This window comes from Symphodus melops (genome assembly GCF_947650265.1).
Source record: "Symphodus melops genome assembly, chromosome: 13".
Taxonomy (NCBI): Eukaryota; Metazoa; Chordata; class Actinopteri; order Labriformes; family Labridae; genus Symphodus; species Symphodus melops.
Genome location: NC_136703.1, coordinates 19,062,097 through 19,083,946, shown reverse-complemented (window position 1 = coordinate 19,083,946; position 21,850 = coordinate 19,062,097). Strand labels below are relative to the sequence as shown.

The 21,850-nt window shown below is 41.5% G+C and overlaps 1 protein-coding gene across 3 annotated transcripts in view; it reads left to right on the top strand.

Annotated features, from left to right (window-relative positions):
• The window catches only part of LOC306833603 (cadherin-4-like), a 209,579-nt gene that overhangs the window by 127,818 nt on the left and 59,911 nt on the right, over positions 1 to 21,850 (top strand). For all 3 annotated transcript variants that reach the window (XM_079358979.1, XM_079358980.1, XM_079358978.1), the window contains one exon: positions 15,042 to 15,268. In XM_079358979.1, the coding sequence (XP_079215105.1) occupies positions 15,042 to 15,268 (227 nt within the window). The remainder of the gene's footprint in view (positions 1 to 15,041; positions 15,269 to 21,850) is intronic.

Sequence of the window (21,850 nt, the reverse complement as noted above, 5' to 3'; positions counted from 1 at the left end):
CAGATAGCCTCTCGTCTATCAAACCGTCCTGCCACCTTCCTCCTCTTTCATGTGCCAAAAGATGAAGCTTTAGGCCAGGGCTGACAAAACGGCGTCATTATCTTAGCGTTAGCGCCTGCCCACGCTCTGCCTCTCATTCATTTCACAGCTAGCCTCCTGGCCCCAAAGGGAGAGATAGATCATGTGGGTGAGAAAGAGAGAGAGCAATCGGAAGAGAGGTCTCTTTGTCTGTGATTCTACCCTTTCTCACTTGTACCCCTTCTCTCTCCGCTCTGGTCTCCATCTACTGCTTCCTCGTGGTCTAACGAAATGTATGAGGCCGTTTGGAGAACTCTTGCTAAAACAGAAAGAAAAGAGAGAGAGACACAAAAGATGATTATGAGAGACTGAAGATGAAGCTCTTAAGTTGACTGAGACTGCTGTGATCTTTGTGGTGCATGTGTTTTTAAACGAACATGCTGCATGCTCTTCATGATGCTTCTCATGGTCAATGTATTCACTCACTTCACAGCCCAAGGTTGCTTCCACGCAGAGTGACGGAAATAAGTTCATAGAATCATCCAAGTACGAGACTGTATTCTTTGTGTGTTTCAAAAAAAAAAAAAAAAAAAGTGGACAGATTTGTTCAAAGTGAACGGACGCATTCACTGAGGCAGATTCAGAGGAGCGGTTGTCGCTGGAGGAAGCGTGGGCAGGAATGAAAAAGGACAGGGCACAGTCGTCGCAGCCCTTTAAATCCAGCGGTGGAGTCTGAATCATTTGCTCTTTAATGACAATCATAAGTCACTGTGCAGTTGTAATGTGTTCCACATTAACAGTGTGGGAGCTGGCTGTGGCTCATCTGTGCCTAATGCGCTATAGCTACAGGCTAAAAGCTCTCATCAAACACTGTTCAACTATCACTTCCTCCTCTTAAAGTCTTTTGTTTACTTTGTGTTGTCCTCACACCCACACAGCAACGAAACTTCGATAGGCTCAAGACACGCCGAACAGCCTATGCTTTCTTCTGCTAGAGACAGCCGTTACCTGCAGTATATTTAGCTGTTAGAGGTGATATTTGCTCATTATTTTTGGAGAGCTGTGGACTGAAGTCTCACTTGTCAGGGAGCAGATCACCTTCAGATGCTAATGAGGTGATCCCTTGGCCATGTCTACGGGCCATATCTTGGGAAAGTGTCAGCGCGGGTGCAAACCATGGTGCTTGCGCTTTACTGGAGGCATCCAAAGTCTAGGAATAGAAAGAGCACAGGCAACCTGGCAGAGCTGAGAATGAGAGGCTTTATTGGTTATAAAGGAGCCACAGATAATGATGGATCGGCCAGGATAAAAAAAAAAACGCTTGCATGCACAGACAATCAAGGCAATCATACCCCGAAACGTATAAAGTAGGTTTGCTCTGGGCCTGCGTATGAAGCCAAACAATTTAGTGCAACAGTCCTTTTCCCAGCATCTTGAATGAAGACATGTTGCAAGTGGTTGCACTGACTCTTCTGAACAAATACATAAATACCACACTCCTCCATGTCTGACCATATTTTACCCACACCATCCCCCAGTTCAGTCCTCCCCCCAGGGTGAAAAAGAAAATCCACCCCTTCACTCTCTCCATGCTTGTTTGCCCAAAGCGTGCAAGGATTAGCTAAAGCGATTATCACAAGCTTTTGCAGTTTTGTGAAGATGAATCATGGTAATGCTACACAGCAGAGCCCTTCATGCATTTCTAAACCCTCTCCACTTGGTGTGTGATTCTCCAAACTCACGAGGAGCCAGTTGTCTTTGCCTCACTGAGCCAGGCGCAGGTGACTCAACTGCAGCCAAGTTGGCAGCTTATCACAAGTACCAGTGTTCTCACACTGTATGTTCACTCGTTCAATCACACGCATACGTATACAATATGTCTGCAGAGATTATAATCATATACCTGCATGAGTATAAAAGCACTTTTACACTGTGCATAAATCAAAGGAATGTTTGACAGACTAATGTTCAAAGTATTGTTTCACATCTCTGACTTTTTATACAACATTACAGCTTTGTCATAACATGTTTGACTCTGTTTCACTCAGTCAAATGGAGCTGTCACACACCCTATGGGGACAACCTGCCTTTGGCAAGTTTTGATTTTCCTCCGATGCTGTACTTCACTGAGGCGTGTTTGCCTGCAGGCTTTCTAACTTTAAACTGCCATGTGTTTTTTGACGCACTGTGAGTACAATAGTGCAAATGTCCAGATTACAAACAAATATTATTTCACTCTTATTTGCATCCAGCATGTGATGTGAAACTGTTCCGTCTTCGAAACACTTCCTCAATACACCTATCGTGTGTCTTATCCTGTGCTGGTCGATGCATCTACTTAGCACCACTCACCACTCCCGGAGACTGTTTGTCTAATTGTGCATATACTTTTTGCTGTTCTGCACTCTCCTTCCCCTCTCTCTCTCTCTCTCTCTCTCTCTTTCTCTCTCTCTCTCTCTCTCTCTCTCTCTCTCTCTCTCTCTCTGTCTCTCTTCAAATCTGAACAGATGATGATCAAGGTCTCTAGTTTCTCTCCCCAGCCCAAAAGACTTGTGGGGATTTTCTCATTAACAGGACTTGTCAGAGCAACCTGCCAGCACAGCAAATGTGCTTTTCCCACACACAGAACATACCGCTATCAGACCACTAACACAAACGCACACACGCACACTCATACTGATGCACATGTGTTTGTTTATGTTCATATCCCTCACACATCCACCTCAAATAAAATCCCACCCATAGACACACACCACATGGCCTCTTCTACAGAGCTCTGGGGCCTTCTTCTGCTAGACTGCACAACAATTAACAACAATAGAGGTTAGAGCTGCATCTCTGACAGTCTGTCAAATGATAAATTAATTTGATTGTAGAGCATATGTGTTTGTGTTTACTGGAGGATTTGTTTTGTTTTTTTTGGATGTAGAGAAGAGGTGTGGGCTGTTACACTGCTGCCTGTGTTTGTACCTTTGGGATCCTGTCTCTGCCAGCCCCTTTCAGCTCAGAGCTTCTGTGACTCTCTCTACTGTGTGTGTGTGTGTTCGTGTGTGTGTTTAGGTGTGTGTGTGTGTGTGTGCATGTGTTTGAAAATGAGTCAAAGGATGTTTGCCGGTGTATAGGTGTTACCTGACAGCCTCATCAAATCAACAGTTGCTGCAAAGCGTTTCTGTATTTCACACTTTCACCTGCAGGAGAGATGTGTGGACCGTTCAGACTGTGTGTGCACACAAACTCGTTCGTGTTCACTCACCATTGCGACAACCACTTGGCTAGGCCATTCTTTTTTTGGGCTATAGCCTTATTATTGTTTTAAGGGCCCTCGAACACATTAAGCTGAAAGAATTAAGACCCAACATTCACCTCATTCTAAAGGTCGTCATTCAGCCCGGGGAAGGTTCAGTGCTGCAAAACATCATGTAATCTCTCATCTAAAGACTCTTTGGGAAGATGGTGTAAATAATTATCAGTGACTAATCTGTCTTTTTTAGCCTGCTCTATGACACTACAATGTAGCTTATAGGTTTACACACACATTCACAATCCTATTTGCACCAACATGCACAGTTTATGTTTTTGTTGAAGGTCTTGTTCACCTTGCACCTCCAAATCTGATTTTTTTTCAGCATATCCAGATTATAGTTTTCTTTTTTTTCTTTTTTTTGCCTGTCTGGACACAAAAAGCCACATGAGATCTGATGTTTCCAAATCTGAGTCAAACAACATACACAGGCGGTTTCGAATGTGATTCAAATGTGATTCCTACAGATCCGACTCAATTTGGATGTTTCAGTGGCTTCAATGTGTCCTCTCCATCAGTCCCAACCCGAAACGGACATTAACAACAACGTCGATCTGGCGAACCGGAAATTAACTTGGTCAGTGGAAGAAAACAGCAAGAATAAAAACAAACATGTGGTAAAACAAGCCTGTGAGCGGAGAAGATTGTTCCACAAAATTGTTTGAGTCAGAAATAGACACACTATGATGGGACACAAACTGTTTCTCCTGAATCAAGTCAGAAACAACCACACCTAAGTTTGCGTTGTGTCTCTCTTTTGGGGCACACATCTTAAAGTCTGACTGAACTGTTGGCACTGGGTGTAAGTCATGTGGTGCAAAATCATCATCCACAATAGTCACAGTTCCTTTGAATGTTGGACTAGTTTGACTTCATCAGCAATTACAAATATGAAAGAGAGAGTCTCATTTCCAATAGTTTATCTATTAAGGCGTTTATCTATTCCTTTTGATGTTCAAGTGTGAAAAGAAGTTTTGATCCAGTTCTAGCTAAGGAACTCAAAAATCAATAAACAGTTCTTCAATTTTAAGTATAAGTGTTACGTGTCAAGACATATTTTACAGAGTTTGAGTTCTTCTGATTTGTCCCTTAGATGAACTTTAAGCAGAGTTCCTATGTTTGTGAAACTTCAGACCCACTAATTATGCGGTTCAGCCAATAAAGTCCCCCAGCAGCCCCCGGAATTCAGGGATCACAGCCTGATGGCTATCTTTCAAGGGAAAAAAACAGTTGATATAACCTCGTATTGAAAAACCATGTTCCTAAGCCTCCATACAGACTGTGTAATTACATGTATGTTTTTCCACGGTTTAAAGGCTAGAGGGATTTCTCTGGTTAATGCTCTGACCCCAACAATAGGAAAAACAGAACCTTTTCTTAAAGTTTTGATGGAGAGATGTTGATTAGATTTGAGAAAACAGCCTCCATTTCCTGCAGCAGTTGGGGAAAGCAATTTTGTGCTGTTTGCTTCCTTGGGGAAGCTTGAGAGAGAAAAAAAACAATATGAAAATGATTTCTTTTTCTTTACAACAAGCATATTTGACGCTTGCAGGCAAACACTGAGATAAAGTTGAAGTCTTTGCTTTTTATGGCCTCCACTAAGCTGCCTTTTTATGACACTGCATCTGCATTTGTCCTCATGTTTTCTGCAGTGATGAGCAAAATAAGAGATACAGTGGCTTATGGAGTAAAATGAGACTGGGCAGAGACTGGGAGCTGTTCCAGCTCAGGTAGATAGACATAAAAGACCAATGGGGAAAAGGCACACCAAAGTAAGACTTTGAGATCACTGTCCGAGAAAAGGCGCTCCTGCAGCTTTGTTGATCTTGAACAGCCAAGACAGTGTAACAAGGTATGCAAATCAGAATGCATAAAAGCAAATATAATCCTGCAAAGGCTGACTGGATGCAGAAGGCTGACAGGAGCCGCCCCTTTCAGAGTAAACTGTACACTCTCAAAGAGAGCCACCTCGCCTTCTCCGTCTCACTCCAACCACAACACCACTGGAGCCACGAGCAGTCCTGCAGACGCCAGACCCCGTTACACAAACACACACATGCTGACGACAGGCTGCTGCACTTTTCTCTTATGTTCTGTTGGTCAGACTGTATCAAATATCTTGCTAAGAGGCTTTAGGCAGACAGTGGTGATCTGAACACTAACCTGTACTGTATGAATCATATCCACCATGAAATGTGTAGGCTATTGATCCAAGAAAAAAAAAAAAAACACATTGAAGAAAACCTGAGAACAGAGAACAGTTTCTGTCCCCCACCCACTTTCATACAGGCATGCCAAATGACTTCTGAGGAGAACGAGAGGATCCTGTGGATATGTGCCCTTGGTTTGCTGTGTAAATACCTTTGGCTGTGTTAACTGTCTTCTTGGGTTTTGTTTGTGTGTGTGTGTGTGTGTGTGTGTGTGTGTGTGTATGTGGACTCCAGAACAGCTAAACAGATTCGCCCCTGCAAAAAAAAAGTTGAGGAAGTTTGTCCTCACTTTTATTCTTCTATTATTTCCTCCTCCCTTTTTCTCCATAAAGAGGCTTTTCTCTTCCTGGAAGAGGCTTTATTCTGCCTGATCCCGCTCTCTCTCACACTGCCTTCTCTCGTAATCACCACTAAAGCCATCCCTAATTGCCAAAAGACGTGTTCTCTCTACAATTCTCATGTTCTCTTTTTCTTGCTCTCTCGCTCTCTGTCTGTCTTCCATGAAGGAGGGAAGAAACTAATTTAATGGATCAGAACCAAAGAAACAAACAAGAATTTTTGGTTTTGATTATAAGGACATAAACAGGAGAGGTGGCAAATTGATGATAGTGACAGAACATCCTTTATGGAGATTGTTATGTTCGTGTCTGTATTTTCCTGTGTAATCAATATCTTCATGTTGTTTTTCACGAGACATGTGAAATGAAAATATTATTTAGTGATGCCTCGGAAATTTGTTAACTTGGGTCAGGTTGCTAGGTTTCTGACTCTCTCTGTTGTTTTTATGAGTCCCTAGTGATGAAAGACACACTGAGGTTGTTTGGAGTCGTGATGCGAGCTCAGGCAGAAGTTCAGCTCCCCTCACAGGAAGAGATGGCTGAGAATTGATGAAGGCCGATCAGGCGCTTCTGTGCTTGTTTAGAGGAATACTAATCAGTCATTAGAGTGATGCTGAAGAGTCAGAAACCATGTCTATGTGGCTTGAATATGAGTATGAACGGCATGTGTCCTTGTGCTTATCGATTTGAGGCTCACAAAATGAATGTAATGCATGCACTCTGGCTTACTTCACGTGCATGCTATGAGCTCAGGGTTCTGTGTGTAAAAGGTTCTTCATACTGTAATGAAGATCACTGTAAAACATCACCCACTACGTCTTTATTCTTCCCGCGGTCTAAGAATAAACAGTTGAGGTTCTCCAGGTCCTGCTGAATTGCTTTGGTAAAATGTACAGAACCTCACTGAGCTGACAAACCTGAACGCTGAACACAAATCGGATACATAAAAGAAAAATAACACCGTCTGTAACTACCCAACTATATTCATGCCAAGTCAAGCAGCTCCGGGATCAACCAGCCTGTTAGTAAAAGTGGCCCCCATTCAATGACTAAGCATCAACGTCTGCAGCAGTAACCCCTTGATTCGCTGTCCAACAGAGCCTCAGCTGTGCCAAGAGACAATTTCAATGGTCAGGTAGATTTATACGCAACATGTGACCTTAAGTTTTTAAGCCTGGACCTTAAGAATCATGGCAAAAGCTTTGCTGGAAAGCTGGCTGGCAAGTGATATTACTGTTCATTATCGAGTGAAAATCAACAAAATTAACCTTTGCCAAAGGATGTATTACAGCATCCACATTAAAGGAAAGTCAGCTGCTTACTTCCCATGCACAGCATCTTTTTAATTGGTCTTTAACTGCTGCTGACAGAGTGGTTTAAAATAAACACAGATGTTTAGAGGAGGCGTCTGACCTCCACACTTACAGGAGTGCATCCAGATTTAGCCAGCAGTGTACACACACACACACACACACACACACACACACACACACACACAAACACACTGCTGTAATTGTCTCCGTGATTGCCTCAAGTCTTTCCTTGTATCCAAGCTTTGAGTCATTCATTCAGTTACAGTTTGATGTAACACGTCACTGGGAGATTTTTCTAGCAAACCTACAGAAGAGTATAAGGGTAAAAAGTTCCCAGCCACAGCCTGCAGCCTCATATTTCACGCTGACATTTTGGATTCTGACCCAGAGAAAGCCGAGCGGTGAGGTAATATGCATCGCTGTTCAACCAAACAAAAACACAGAGAAAAGCTGCTTAATTTTACATAAGACACCACAGGCCATCCATATCCAGGACACACACAACTCTCCATTCACTTTACGATGTACTGCAGTGGTGCACTGGTGCTGCATAAGCAGGGCTGGAAAAGTTTAGAGACAGAAAAGAAACTGGGAAACGCTTACATTGTTTCAGGACTGAGATTCAAAACAAGTATGACATTTAAATGCATAGACTGCAAGCAATACTTTAATGAGATTGCACTTTTTCCCTCATTCCCATTCAAAATGAAAACACAACTTGTGCCTACAAAAAATCTTTTTCATCACTTAAAAATTCTCCATTTCCCCCCCCGCCTCCTTCAGGTGCACTTACTACCGATGAACAGTGAAATATGACAAGCGTTGCGAAGCTGTGATGAACATCCAGAGGCGCTGCTTGTAAACAGGCAAAGCAGGCAACTGCTTGAGGCCCCAGACCACCAGGGGTCTCATGAGGGCCGACAAACTTTAAACCAAATCGTTGCCTTAAAATGTGCAAATCTTGCAACGACAGTAGGAAACCTGCTAATCGGACCTGAGCACTTACTCTCAATGCCCTGCCAAGCATTGAAAACCAACATTTGTTCATGCAGAGGAGTTATCTGTCTAGGGGTGAAAAAGGACCCCAACAGACCCATGGAATCACTCCTGTGAACATCAGCCCATTCTCTATGGTATCTTGAAAGAGTTAAAGACTTTAACCATATTAGAAGCATTTTGTTTGTTCATTCCTTGCAACTTGGTAGTTGTCAGACATGACTGCAGTTTATTCTCTTAATTTCCCAAGTGCAAATGGACTTAAAATGTAGTAAAAACATAAAATAGTTTGAGAACTAAAGCATTGCAAGCAGGTGTGAAAAGTCAAACAAATGCATTTAGCTCTGATGCATATTTGACTGATTAGCTTTTCATAGATTAAACTTTGAAACATTGTTGCATCTCTGTGTAGGAAAGCTTCATTTATTTTCATGAAAGGACATTTTGTATTTGGTTCAAATTTTTTTCTCTGCAGTCTTTTTTTTTTTGGGGCGGGGGGGTTCATAACGGGTTGGATACATCTCTGTGTTCTGCCTGTTTCCTCTCAGTCTGTGGCTGAATATTTTCTGTAGCTCGTCACTGTTTGTAGGTTTCTGCACAGAATGGAGGCATGAGCAGTGATTTGCTTCAATGAAAACCCTCCCTGATGGGCTTCTAACATTCTTTAAACACCCTTCCATCACATGTTAGTTCTGCTTTCATAGTCTATCAGGAGTGGACAGAGGACCTGGCTCTGTTTATCCGCAATCCACTCTGATTAGACCACACACTCCCCACGGTGCCTCTGATCAGACGCCATACTTGTCCCTCACCATCCATCTCCTCACCCTGTCCTGTTTCCACCCCTCAGAGCACCATCGCTCTCCCTTTGTCTCTCTCTTGCTCCCTCTATCTCTCCTCTCTCATTCTATCCATCCATCCATCTGTCCCTATCTCTAGGGAGGCCAGCCCAATTAACCTGTTTAAACAGCCATCTGAGCGTCCCATCCATTCCAATGTGGCTGTGTGAGAGAGAGCCTGTGCTGCACTGTGCCAGGATCCCAATGCCATGGCCCCCTCCAATGCCCTTCCCAGCCTACGCCTCTCCTCCCGCTACTCTCTCCCACCGCCTATCGTTTTCTGCCTCCACTTCTTGTGTCCTCAATCGGAGTGATAGGAGCACAAATCAAAGCTATAGTCATTTCTTTGCTGCTTTGTTGGTCAGCGTGACATCTGATAGGGACGTTCGTAGCGACTAATTTCCATGTTGATGCAGCAGGAATTTAAATTCAGACTAAACGACTTGTTTAAAAGTAAGAAAACCCTCAGTCACATTGAGCACAGTCTATTTATCACGGCTAAACTAGATAAAATGTGTGGCTTAGTTAATATTTTTAATGTCAGTCAACATGCATTACCCTGCATGGTAAAGGATGGCAGATTGGTTTGCTACGTGTTGCTAACATTTGACAGTGCTAGCACTACAGCATTTGTAGATTAACGTCCACATGCTTTTGCTCAATGTTTTAATTTTTTCATAGAAGTTATCTTGGTTGGCCTTTTTTGTCTGTATTAGATAGGACAGCTGAAGAGAGACAGGAAATGTTAGGACGACAGCGAGCGGGGGACGACGTGCAGCAAAGGGCTGAGGATGGTTTTGAACCCACAGCAGCGAGGGTTGAGGACCGTTTGGCCATCTGGATGCATGTAGTTACACATTGCTCCAGAGGATTGTTTATATCCAGTTTAATCTGACACAGCCATCATACGAGAGGCCATCGGTCCACTGTGGTTTACACCGGCTGCAGAAGTAAACCAGCTGCAAAGCATGGAACGCAAGCCCTATACATACCGAGGCCGACGAAAACTAAAATATTCCTGAATATGTGATGCATTAAATGTACAGTAAACCAATTAAAATGGCTGCAGCTGTAAACTCTGAGGCCTCAGGAGAACTCAAACTAAGCAACTCTAAACTGCGTATGAGCCTGTAGGCCTCTTCCCTTTTTTTTCCCTTTATTGCCTATCATTCATTTGTCTCTCTTATTTCCAACTCCACAAAGCCTCCATCGTCAGTGTCCCTCCCTCTCAACTCTCCCCCTCCCCTCCTCCCTCTTTCCTCTCACCTTCTTCCTGTCACTCCTCAGCTCTCGGCTCCTCTGTCTCCCCTGACTGTATCCCATTCTCACTTCCCTTTCAACACTTGTCACCTACTTCCTGTCAGGCTGTCCAGAGAACACCAGAAGAAGGTCACAACTCTTTTCTGCGTTGCTCTCCTCCTTGTCCTCCTTGTCCTTGTCTTGTTGGAGGGAGAAGGGAACTTTAATTAGAAAAGTGTCTGTGAGTGTGTGTGTGTTGGGGGGGGGGGTTCTCAAAACAATGGTGGTAAAGAAGTCATGGAATACACTGATTCCCTAAGACATGATAAAATTTGCATCTTTACAGGGACGTAACAGCTCACATTACCTCCATAGAGTAGTAGTGAAGTGCTGTACTGGCTGCTTGGCACAATGGGGTGTTGGCGTTATTTGCCAGATCAATGCACAACCTGGGCTGCTGCTTTATAGACGACTTGTTAATGTGCGGCTATGTGCCAATGGGCTCCATTGCTTTGTTGTCAGACGATTTTATAATCTCTCTCATAGCAGTATCGACTTGCCTGAGTGAAAGAGGAGCTATTGCAGAATGATGTGTGTGTACAGTACGTGTGTGTGTGTTGATGGAGGGATAAAATTGGCACTGTCTTTTTCTTTAATTGGTGCAAGAATGAGACCCTCTGGGTGCTCTATGTGCAGCCTGTTACTCCATTTGTGTGTGGGCATTGGTGCAGTGAGCTCAGCTTGTCATTGTTGAGGCATGCACACAATCATTGAACAAAAAAAGCTCACACACACAGAGAGAGAGAGAGAGAGAGAGAGGGATGGATATACCCCCACAGTATTGACACAACCACTTATCTCAATATTAAGTTGCTCATCGATTGAACAGATTTTTATTTAAATACACTACTTTATATATATTCTATTTAGTATTTTACCATCCCTTTCACCGTACAACTCGAGCAAGCATCTTTAACAGATTGTGAAACAGTGTGTGTGATTTTATTTTCAATTTTAACCCTTTATTGTCACTTTGAAATAATGGGCCTGCGCCGTCAGTTCTACATAAAACTGATTAAAGAGAACATTTCACCAAACCAAAAGAAACCAAACCATTTTGATCAAACCACTGCAACACTGCAGCTTTTATTCATTAAGTGCAGAAAGTCATTCTCACCCCATTTTTTCTGGAAGTAGACACATTTTTCATCTTGTTGTCAGCAGCTTATTAATCAAAATAAACACAGACAAGTCATTTGTATTTCAATAAGAAACAATCACACTTTTTAGTATGGAGTGAAAGCCAGGGTGTTCATGTTCTCTATAATATAGATAACGATCCCCCACTTGCCTCGGTGTGAAGCCGAAGCCCACAGTCTTGGAGAAGACATGACTGCAGTAGTGCTGCACTGCTGGCTACGTGCCTGGCTCGCAGAGAGACGAGACAATAATTGGAGGACAGTGAGAGAAGGGGCATCAGACCACCTGCTGCTTGTTGTTTTGGGTTTTTTTTCCTGTCGCTGATTTTGTCACAGAGAAGGACGACTTAGTAATATAATAAAGCATGCTTTGAATTAGATTTCTTACTTTCTCGTTCTTAATGTAATCTGTCAGCCTTTCAGAACTCTGTTCTGCACAGACATGTTTGCCAACTGGTGTTTTTGTTGTTGTTCCCCCCTCCCCACCCATACCAAATCTAATCTTTGAGAATATTTGAAAATAATAGCAAAATAGATATGATCGGATTTGACAAAAAGGCAAGAGAATGAAGCAAACAGGAACAAGCTAACATGTTTATTTCCAGGGGGTTTATTTGGGATGGAAATGTTCAGCTACACAAAGACAGGAACAACCCGATGAATTGCAGAGACTTTTTGGCTCTTTCGAGTTGATGTAATCCATCCTTTATGTCCTGTCTAGACTTGGACACTTCTGCAGCACCTGCCGTCCTCGGAGGACAGTTGTTAAAGAGCTGTCCCCTCTGACTGAGTGACTGTCTGGCCTTGTGGCCTCACAGAGATGGGTGCTGACATGATGACAGACATACTTGAGGCCATTTGTATCCAAAAGCCTGATTTACTTGTGCAGTTTATACTTTCCCTAATGGAAACTTTGTTTCAACTGCAGATGCGGATATAGAAAAAGAGAAGTTACAGCAGTAAGTTAAGACCTTTAGCTCCGGTTTTCTTATGATATGCCGTCTAGACATTGTAATCCCAGAGAGGGAGGGCTGTTGATGCCGCAAGGGAGGAAGGAGATGAGGACGGAAGGCCAGTGAAGGCTATACTTCTCTGTGACTCATCTTCTCATCGTCTCATGAACTCAGTTTCAGAAGAGATCAATCACAGGACTTCCCTGACAAATCAGTAAGCTCCATATACTGACCTGCTGCTACATACTGCCATTCTAACATGAAGTGGAAAAGACTGAACGTGTTCATTAAAGAGAGAACAAATCCAGAGATTTTCTTTTCTGGCTGTTTCTTTCTGTTCATGATGATGTGAAAATGCACATATTAATCTGTGACACTCACAAGAAGAGATGCACACACTGAAACAAAATAATGAAATGATGATTAATTTCTGTTTATTCCTGTTTATTCCCTCATTTCAATTTAATTTCTTTAAACGCTGTTTTGAGCTTCACACATAAAAAGGACTTGGAATGAATTCATATTCATATGCACTGGTGGAAAAAGGCCATTCTTTGTAAGTTTGTGAAACTGTTTCCTGCAGAGACGTTGATAACAGTGAATAGATTATCATGACTGTATTTATGCCAAACAGTTGTCGTGTTTTGGCGTTATATATGAAAAAAAAAAAAAAAAAACAGGAAGAAAGATGTGGATTTTGGTCCTTAGGTGTGGGAACATTTGAGAAAAGAGATAAAGGAGAAATCAACTTAAAATTCAGTGCTGCACAGTTGCAACAAGCGTTTTACATGAATGTAAGCAGAAATGATCTCTATCTCTATTCTCACTCATATTATCTTTGTAAACTTTGATAGCAACAATGAATGTGTGGAAAATAAAAGCTTTAGGAAATGCATAGCACTAACTTAAAGTTGCATACTGAGTCTGAAATCACGCCTCACACTGCATTGCACCATATTAGGAATACACCATTTTGTAGCATTGTCCGAATTCTAATTAAGGAGTGTCAGACCCTACATAGGAATCCAAAAATGGGAATACCGGTACATTACTTACCAAGACTTTTAATTTCTTCACTAATTCATTCATAAAGGTGTCTTATAACATATATAACATATCTGTCTCATGACCACCGAGGCGGTCCAGACCCCCTCTTTGGGAACCAATGATGTAGAGTCTGGAGAAGACTCAGACCTCGACACCTGAGCAATGATATCATGGAGCAGTATCATTTTTTTTTACTCATAACTGAGATATTGAATTCAACAAATAAAGCTACTTTTAAATGTAGGCCTATATGTCAAAGTGGATGTGGCCGTTTTCTTTTTTTGTTTAGTTTAGTTTTGTTTTGTTTTTACCAAGGAGTGGATTTTGTGCAAAATGTTTGCAACGGATTCAGAATCCTGAGAAATAAAACTAGTTTGACCCCTCACAAGCTCCCTCAGGCAGAGGTTAACATTTTCAATTTTTCAACAATAAAGTTCCAGGTCTTTGAGCTGCTTTCACGGATTTTTCGACTGGAGTTGAATTTAAATCTTTTCATATTTTATAAGACCCCTCTATGAACAATTTACTCAGTTTGGCCAAATACATGCGTGACAAAAACTCCCTTATGGACTCATTGTATATCCCACAATGCATTGTGAAAAAAAGTGTACAACCGCATTCACAATGCAAGCAACATATAACATGATGCGTTACGATGCGAAGCTTCACTTGAAGACTGCTCAAATCCACTGCTTTGATTTCAGACACATCCAGTGATTTGCAGTAAATGGATGAAAACATAATCAACGTTGCCATCTTCTGGAGTCAAGAAAATGCTTCAAAGTTTAAAGCCAGTGCACTTAAAATGCTTTGCAGCACATTGTGGCATTTAAAGCACAGCATTTGGTGCCTCTGGTTTTCATATATGTCTTCAGTTTGTCTCATCACGGACACAAATTGCAGAAAGAGCGGAAGGGTCGACCTGTGTTGCAATCATAGTGAAAGCACATGACCTCATGACGAGGATCTGAGTGTAGCTGCCAGAGATAACTGCGGAAGAAGTAAAAATAGAGCGATTTTGGCCTTCAGATTAAAAGCTAAAAGCATTGTGTTTGACAGTCAGGAAATAAAAAAAGCCTTGTACTTTTTGAATACCACAACACTGGAATCAATATTTCCTGGCAGATCAGTACACTTTAAACTTTTATAAATGTGAATGGTAGCAGATAACTGCTTGTATGTCTCATTCTGTTTACCCTTTGAGACTTTGAACTTTCTTTTAGAAGTTGAAACTTTTTATTAAAAAAAAGTGTTTTTTTTCCTTTTTTATACTAAGACATGACCATTCCTTTTAAGTCGAAGTAGCTAATTCAAGCCTTCTACAAGGCTCTGCATAATACCTCTGCAGCTTATTTTCACATGCAGCAGCTGGAGAGAACAACCCTTTAAACATAGCATAAAATGCAGCCGCTGATGTAATCTTTTAAGTTACTACTCTTTGTGTGCCTTTCATTCTTATATTTGTGTGCAATGCAAATGTACCCAGTGTATGTATATGTGCACAGACTTGTTTGTTTTGGCTTTTTTTTTTTTAATAAGAACTGCTTTACTGAATATATGAAAATTTTCTCCATTTCCTTGTCCACAGTGAAGTTTGATGACTGCTTGGGGAACCAAGCGGTGGTTTTCCAGAGCAGTGACCCTAACTTCAGCGTTCAGACAGATGGTTCCATCTTTGCCCAGGGAGAGGGAGCCAGCCTGGACGAGCCAGTCCAGTTTAAACTGACAGCAAGCGGTCCACACACACAGGTCTGGGGGACTGTGGTCCAACTGGCAGTAATAGACCCACCATCACCTCAACAAAATGAAAATGAGGTAAGCCTCACACTTACTGCACATGGACACACACACACACACACACACACACACACACACACACACACACACACACACACACACACACACACACACACACACACACACACTGTATATTGAAATATCATGCTTAAATTTCAGTCATGCTCATAGAGTTTCTTTTCCCTATCAAATTTCTCTCCAGTGGTCTGGTGATAGTGACGTCCCAGAATCAGGTCAAAACTCTGAGGGGTTTCAAAGAGAGAGAGAGAGAGAGAGCGAGAGAGAAAGAGAGAAAGAGAGAGAGGAGCAGAAAAAAGTAGCAACAGCACATGGTTAAAAGTGATAGAATCACATTGCCACTGGGGGAGAGTACAATTCCCCTCAGCCATAAGCTGTTATTGGAAAACATCCAGTGCCTTGGATACCCTTGGGGACCTCGACTCTTCCTCCTCTATCTTAAAGCTGTCAAAGGTCGAGGAAGGACTTTGCAGCTGGAGCTCAGCCGTCACCCTAAGATTTTAGAAGTCAACGAGGCCAGATCTGTGACTCAATATCTGCATGAGTGTGAATCAGATTAGGTAACATCAACACATATTATGATGAAAGTCCTATTTAGTTCACCTCATGTCGACTGGGATGCTTCTGATAAACTCATACTGCACCTAGCTGAGACAGATGCATTACTTACGCAACATAATGACGGACAAGAATCAGCTCTTCCTGGTAATCTTCATAAAGCTGTCTTTGAAACTAATTTAGTAAATAGGACACAAGATAGAGGCAGACTTAATGCAGTTTTGGTTGACTGATTGTGATGTAGAAGCTACTTACTGTGATAAACCCACACAGGTTTATCACCCAGCTGCAGTACCCCTCAGCCCTACAATAAAGCTGCGTATACGTCCATGGTTTGCAGCTCCCAATTAGTTGTTCAATCTCACTTCTCTTGTAATGCATTCTTGTTTTGACTGTTTTTGGCAGCTGTTGTCAGCAGCTATTATGAAGCAAATAGCTCTAAAAAGCTAATATGTACTTGCTACCTCCCTTGCACCAGCAAAAAGACAATGTTAGCAAATAGCTGGTTAAAGTTGATCATTCAGCAGATAAAGAGAGATCTACTTCAGGCATGAGTGGAGTACAAATCATAGCTTGACAAAGTTTATTTTGGTCAACAGGCGGTTAGTTTTTGTAACATGAGCCATAATAAATTAAAAAGACTTCACATTTCAATGTTAGCTTGTTTTTGCTGCCCCCCAAGTAGCCAAAAATATACATTTTTAACGCCTAGTCACACAAGTCGAGAAGACAGCTCAACCTCTTCATAGGTGGTCATGTTTATGCCATGCCAAGCCAGACAGTCACTTTAACTCTTAAAAGTCAGATATGTCTGTCAGATCTTGAAAACACTACATTGTGGCTCTATCTCAAAGGCCATTTTGTCAAAATGTGATTATTACCCTTGATAAGTGCCATTTGAACTCATTCAAAACAGAACAAGAAATAGCTTTCTGCTGGATTTTCTTTAAATGGCCAGAAAGCAAAAGAGATGGCACAAAGTCAGTATCACAGAGACAAACAGAGAGGCGGATTGGGACTCGGGCCAACAAAGGATCTATTAGTGGGAGTGGGTGTTAGGATGAGTATGTTGTTCTGGCTCTGAATAGGTTGGCCTTCACTCTTACACTTGTGTAGCTCACGCTGCCTCAAATGATTCATTGGTTAGCTTTGTTTGAGACTCAGTATTGAACAGCAGTATTTGAAGATGATGACTGGCTATCCTTCTTAAGTTATCAATTGTTCCAAGTGATATGAAGATTCTGAGGAGCCATGAACTGAAGACAAGCAATAAAAAGGGTTAGACAGGGCCATGGGCGAGAAATGCACTGCATGTTGTAACAAACATGTATGCAGCAAAGCAGAAAGCAGTGCGCTGAAACAAATGCTATGTTTCTTTATGGAAATGGTGCTTTTGTAGCGTGCTCTATTGAATAATAACTTCCAGATGTCTGGGTAGCCAGGGGCTGGCTGATATCAAAGTGTGTAGGGTTTTTGGGGAGGCATTGGCGTGGAGGGGAAGAGCTGGGACCACCGCCAGCTGGCTAGGACTTGTGGCACCAGTGATGGGGGGGCCGCATCCATTTCACACTCCTGTTCTCATAGCGTTAGTGTGCATAAGCGTGTGTGTATCGAGAATGTTTTTTATTTGTGGGAGATTAAGTTGGATCAAATGTGAATTATGCTAATGTTGCGTTACATTTTCAATGCTGTCTTTGTCTAGCATTAAGAGTCTTATGTTTGGAGCTTACAGTTTTTCTTTTTTTACTTTGCTAAGGGCAGGGTTGCATGTCGAAAAGTATATACTGCTCACTGTGCTGGATCAAGGGAAATAAAACTCTGCAAATCTCTGGAATCTGTAAAGCTGTGGTTAGGAATTCTGATATCTGAGTTCAGTTTGCTTCTTCTCCTTACCCTCAATCTTTCATAATAGTTTCAATACCTGCACATCCCCACTTAACCTGTTTTTTAATCAATTTCATCACCTTCATGTACTTTTTCATTTTCCGTGTTAGTGTGAGTAAGAAAAAGAGAATCAGAGCTTCAGGGTTTGATCAGAATTACACCATGGCTAGAGAAAAGCTCACTTAAGCCTTTTGTAACAGTGACAGGCACAGCTCTTTCTCTTTGTCTCTTTCTCCTTTTTTCTCTTCACCTCTTTCTCTCTACTTGTGTCCTCTGGGAACTCACTAGTACCTGTTAGTATGTGTAGATAAAAGGATCTGGAGCATGACTTATTTAGTCAGGGCGGAGGAGAGGGGGGGTCACATCTGCTTCTGAAACCCCTTCTCCTTATTCCCATTATTCCATCCAAAACATATTTTTTCTCCACCTCTGCCCTCCCCAGCCAGTCTGGTGGGATGTAGGACAACCATCCCCTGCAGTCAACTCCACTAAGCCTTCCCCCTGTGAAGAAAAAGAATACATTGGTCCAGACCTGGCTCACATCTGTCTCATCCCACTCTGCTGACAAACCATGTTTGTGCACACAGGCATATTTGGCAGAGGTTGGTCTCCTGAATATGGACTGAAGGGAAGGGCTCATGTCCATGTTGCAGTGAACTTGTCACACACAAGAATTAACATTGTTTTGAGCAACATGTGTGTTTGGACAGTTCATCTCCGAAACCAGCCAGAAAGCCAATACGAGAAGTGAGGGTAGACTTCTGGTTTTAAGCTGTGAGATTATTAATATTATTATTATAGAGTTTTTGATTCTCCATTCTTCTCTCTTCACACCACAAGGGCTTCTTACTCCCCTAGTGGTCTGAAAAGGACCTTCTGCCCACCCACATCTAAAAAACAGAAATGTCTTGTCTTACATTTGTACTCTTTAACATATCCAAGGTTTCTTAATTGCTTGACAGCAATATAGCAAATCATTATGTGTACACAATGTGTGCTGTATGTGAACAATTTTCCCATGGTGACAAACATCTCTACAAAAAAAATGTAAGATGGAGTTTAAGTTTAGATCAGATAAGATGATATTTAATGATCCCCAGAGGGGAAATCCGGGCATTGCAGCAGCAAGACAGCAAAGTAGGTTATACAAAAATCTTTTACATTGAGCATATACAATTTAACTCAACTTTGAATGACTGCTAGTCATTAAAAATAGCTGGCACTATGGCCATATCAAGTAAAAGGTTTTAATGTTCCTTTTTACATAACAGAGTGTTTCCACTGCCCTCAAGTCACCATTCAAGCCCAACTAATTTCCAAACAATATTTATTCAGCAATCAACCACTGTTCATCAAATGCTCTCAAACATGCATTTTTGTTATTTATGGTGTCTTACTTAATACATTTTTGCTCAAAGTTTTTATTACATAGTTGCTACAATGGAATCGTGACTAATAACAGTAGGGGACTTAAGTTTCTCATCATCTCCAAACCTGCTACAATCTGATATCTCCAAGGGCCTTAGTCAAAATGGCTCAAATTCATTCAAGTCCAAGAGCCAGGCCTGGTTGATTACTATACAATACATACCTTTTTTTATCGTGACATAAAATCACATTTTATCAAATAATTTTATTCAAATATCAAATATTTTATGATGATCATCATCAGGACTTTGTCCTGCTCTGTCTGATCTCTGGGTGATTTTTTTAGAATCCCTCAATGAAGAGATTGTTTAATCTTTCCTGTTGATGTTAGCTAGTTAGCTCAGTTTCCAAGGTGGAGGAACAGAGAGAGCATAGTTGTTGAAAGTGGTTACATGGAAATCAGGAGATGGGAAGGTGGATGATTCATAACTCTATCACAACCTTCAAAGAACAGAAGAACATAACTAAAGTTGGACTTTAAAGTAACATTTGAAATTGGAAACAGTTGGAATTTCCAAGTTTCGCATGTGTTAGAAATATATATTTTTTGACTCCTCGTGCCCAGGAGGCAAATTCTGTCTTTCTGTGAACTTAATGGAAAATATGATGTCTTCTTCTACTTTTTTCCTCGACCTGTTTCCATCTCTTTTTCTGCATTTCGACTGAAAGTGCCCTCGATTGCACTTTGCATGATACCTGATATGTAGTACTCGGTTGATGAAACTGAACATGATACCTTTCCCTCAGCCCCGCCCACGGGAACACGAAAAACACCAGATGCCAGGTAGTTTGACACATTTCCTTTTAAGCAGTCTTAAAAGCATTTCTCCTGGGCAGCCATCTAATGAAGTCAGCCCTGAAAGCACTGTTTCCATTGGCAGATACAAGCCCAACTCTCAGAGGGATCTTGACCAGGCGAGAACAAACAAAAGAGAGTCAAAGAGAAAACACTTTTTATAGACTGCATCATACAGGACCCTCAACTTTCAATGTGTGCCAGAAGCCATTCCCACCTTCCAACGCTGCAGCCGATTTGTGTTCTCAATTTTATTTTTATACTCAAATGTCAACTGCTGGAGCAACTGTAAGGCTACATATTGCACAGGGGTAAAATACAATGAAACATTGGATGAGGTGTTAAAAACAGAGGCCTCTTTATATGTAAATGTATGGTGATTGAACCTTTTTCTCCTATGCTTTCTCAAGTACAACACCAGATTTTTCTTCTTCTCTAGCGTGAACACCCTCCCACCTACTCACACACACACACACACACACACACACATATACATGCGTACATGTAAAAGGAGCAGACACATACATTTCCCACTCTGCCTGTACTCTCTTTTTTAACATAATAGAACTGAACACTTTTCTCTATCATCTCTGGTGAGTGGTTTCCAATTGTTTTTCTTTTCCCCCGCACCCTGTCTCTCGAACCCTTCCATCCTTTGTGCAACACAGTCATGTAAGGATGAACATTGCTATCAGAGAGCGACTTTAGTATCAAGTCGAAGAGCTGCCTTTATCCAACATTCAATCAAAATTGCCAAAAGATTATTTTTCCTTCAAAGACAAACTAATTAAATTAAAGAATGATAATGATGATGATGATAAAAATAATGGCACTAATTGAGAAACATCACTATACATTGTCTTCAAGCTTCCTAAGCCAATGAGAAATTCAGCAATAAACAAACATTAGCAATAACAATCACAGTTCTTGGATAAAATAAATGTATGCCATGTAGAATACTAATATGTTTGTTAAGATCATTCTGGTAAAAATGAAAATAAGACTTATAGATTGCAGACGTGTCTTTTTTGTTTTCCCTCTTTCTGTTTTGCCGTCCATTAATTTAGACACTGGTCCATGACTTTGGATCTATTGTACGTATCGAGTGCACTTTTTTCCTGCTGGTTCCAAATTAAGTATAAGAAGAGATAAATGGTGAATAAAAGCAGCAGGAATATGGATGAAATACAGCAGGAATTTAAAGTGTAGAAGCTTTTTTCCAGAGCAGATTAAACCTCTGACATTGACTTTCCCTAATCCTGAAATGACTTAACAAAGCATTTAATGTGAGAAGGTTGCTTTGGCTGATTTCCTTTTGTTTGTAAATTATCTAGTGCGGCTGGTCTGATTTAAACATCAAACGTATTCTGCTTTTTTTGTGTAATTTAATGTTAAATTGCTTGACTTTCGCTTTTTCTCTTATAGTCCCAAGAGAGAGATCTGTAATCATCAGACCACCCTATGTAAATAAAGGTTCATTCCCTCCCCCGGTGTCCTTGGGGCATTCATAACAAAGACATGGATTGTTGTGGCCTGCTGATGAGGAGTGTTTGGTAGCTGAAACCTTATGCTGCTGTTTTACCTGCTGCTTCACCATCAGCCTAACACAGCCCAGTGCTCGAGGAATCACTGTTATTGAGACAAGCTGTCAGACCCAGTGACTGGGAGGAGAGACGGAGAGAAAAACAATAATACTGCAAGAGATGGGCAAGGTGGGGGGGGGGGAGAGAGAGATAGCTGAAGGGGAAGTGATTGAGATAGCAAGTGCAACTGATCCATTGCTGCCGCAATGATGTTTGTGACTGAGTCTTGAAGCAGTTTTTACCGGCGTGTAACCCCAGTATATGTCGGAAGGCACTGTAGAACAACTCTCCAGATTGTCTGTTTATTAAAACCTTAAAATCACTTGAACACAG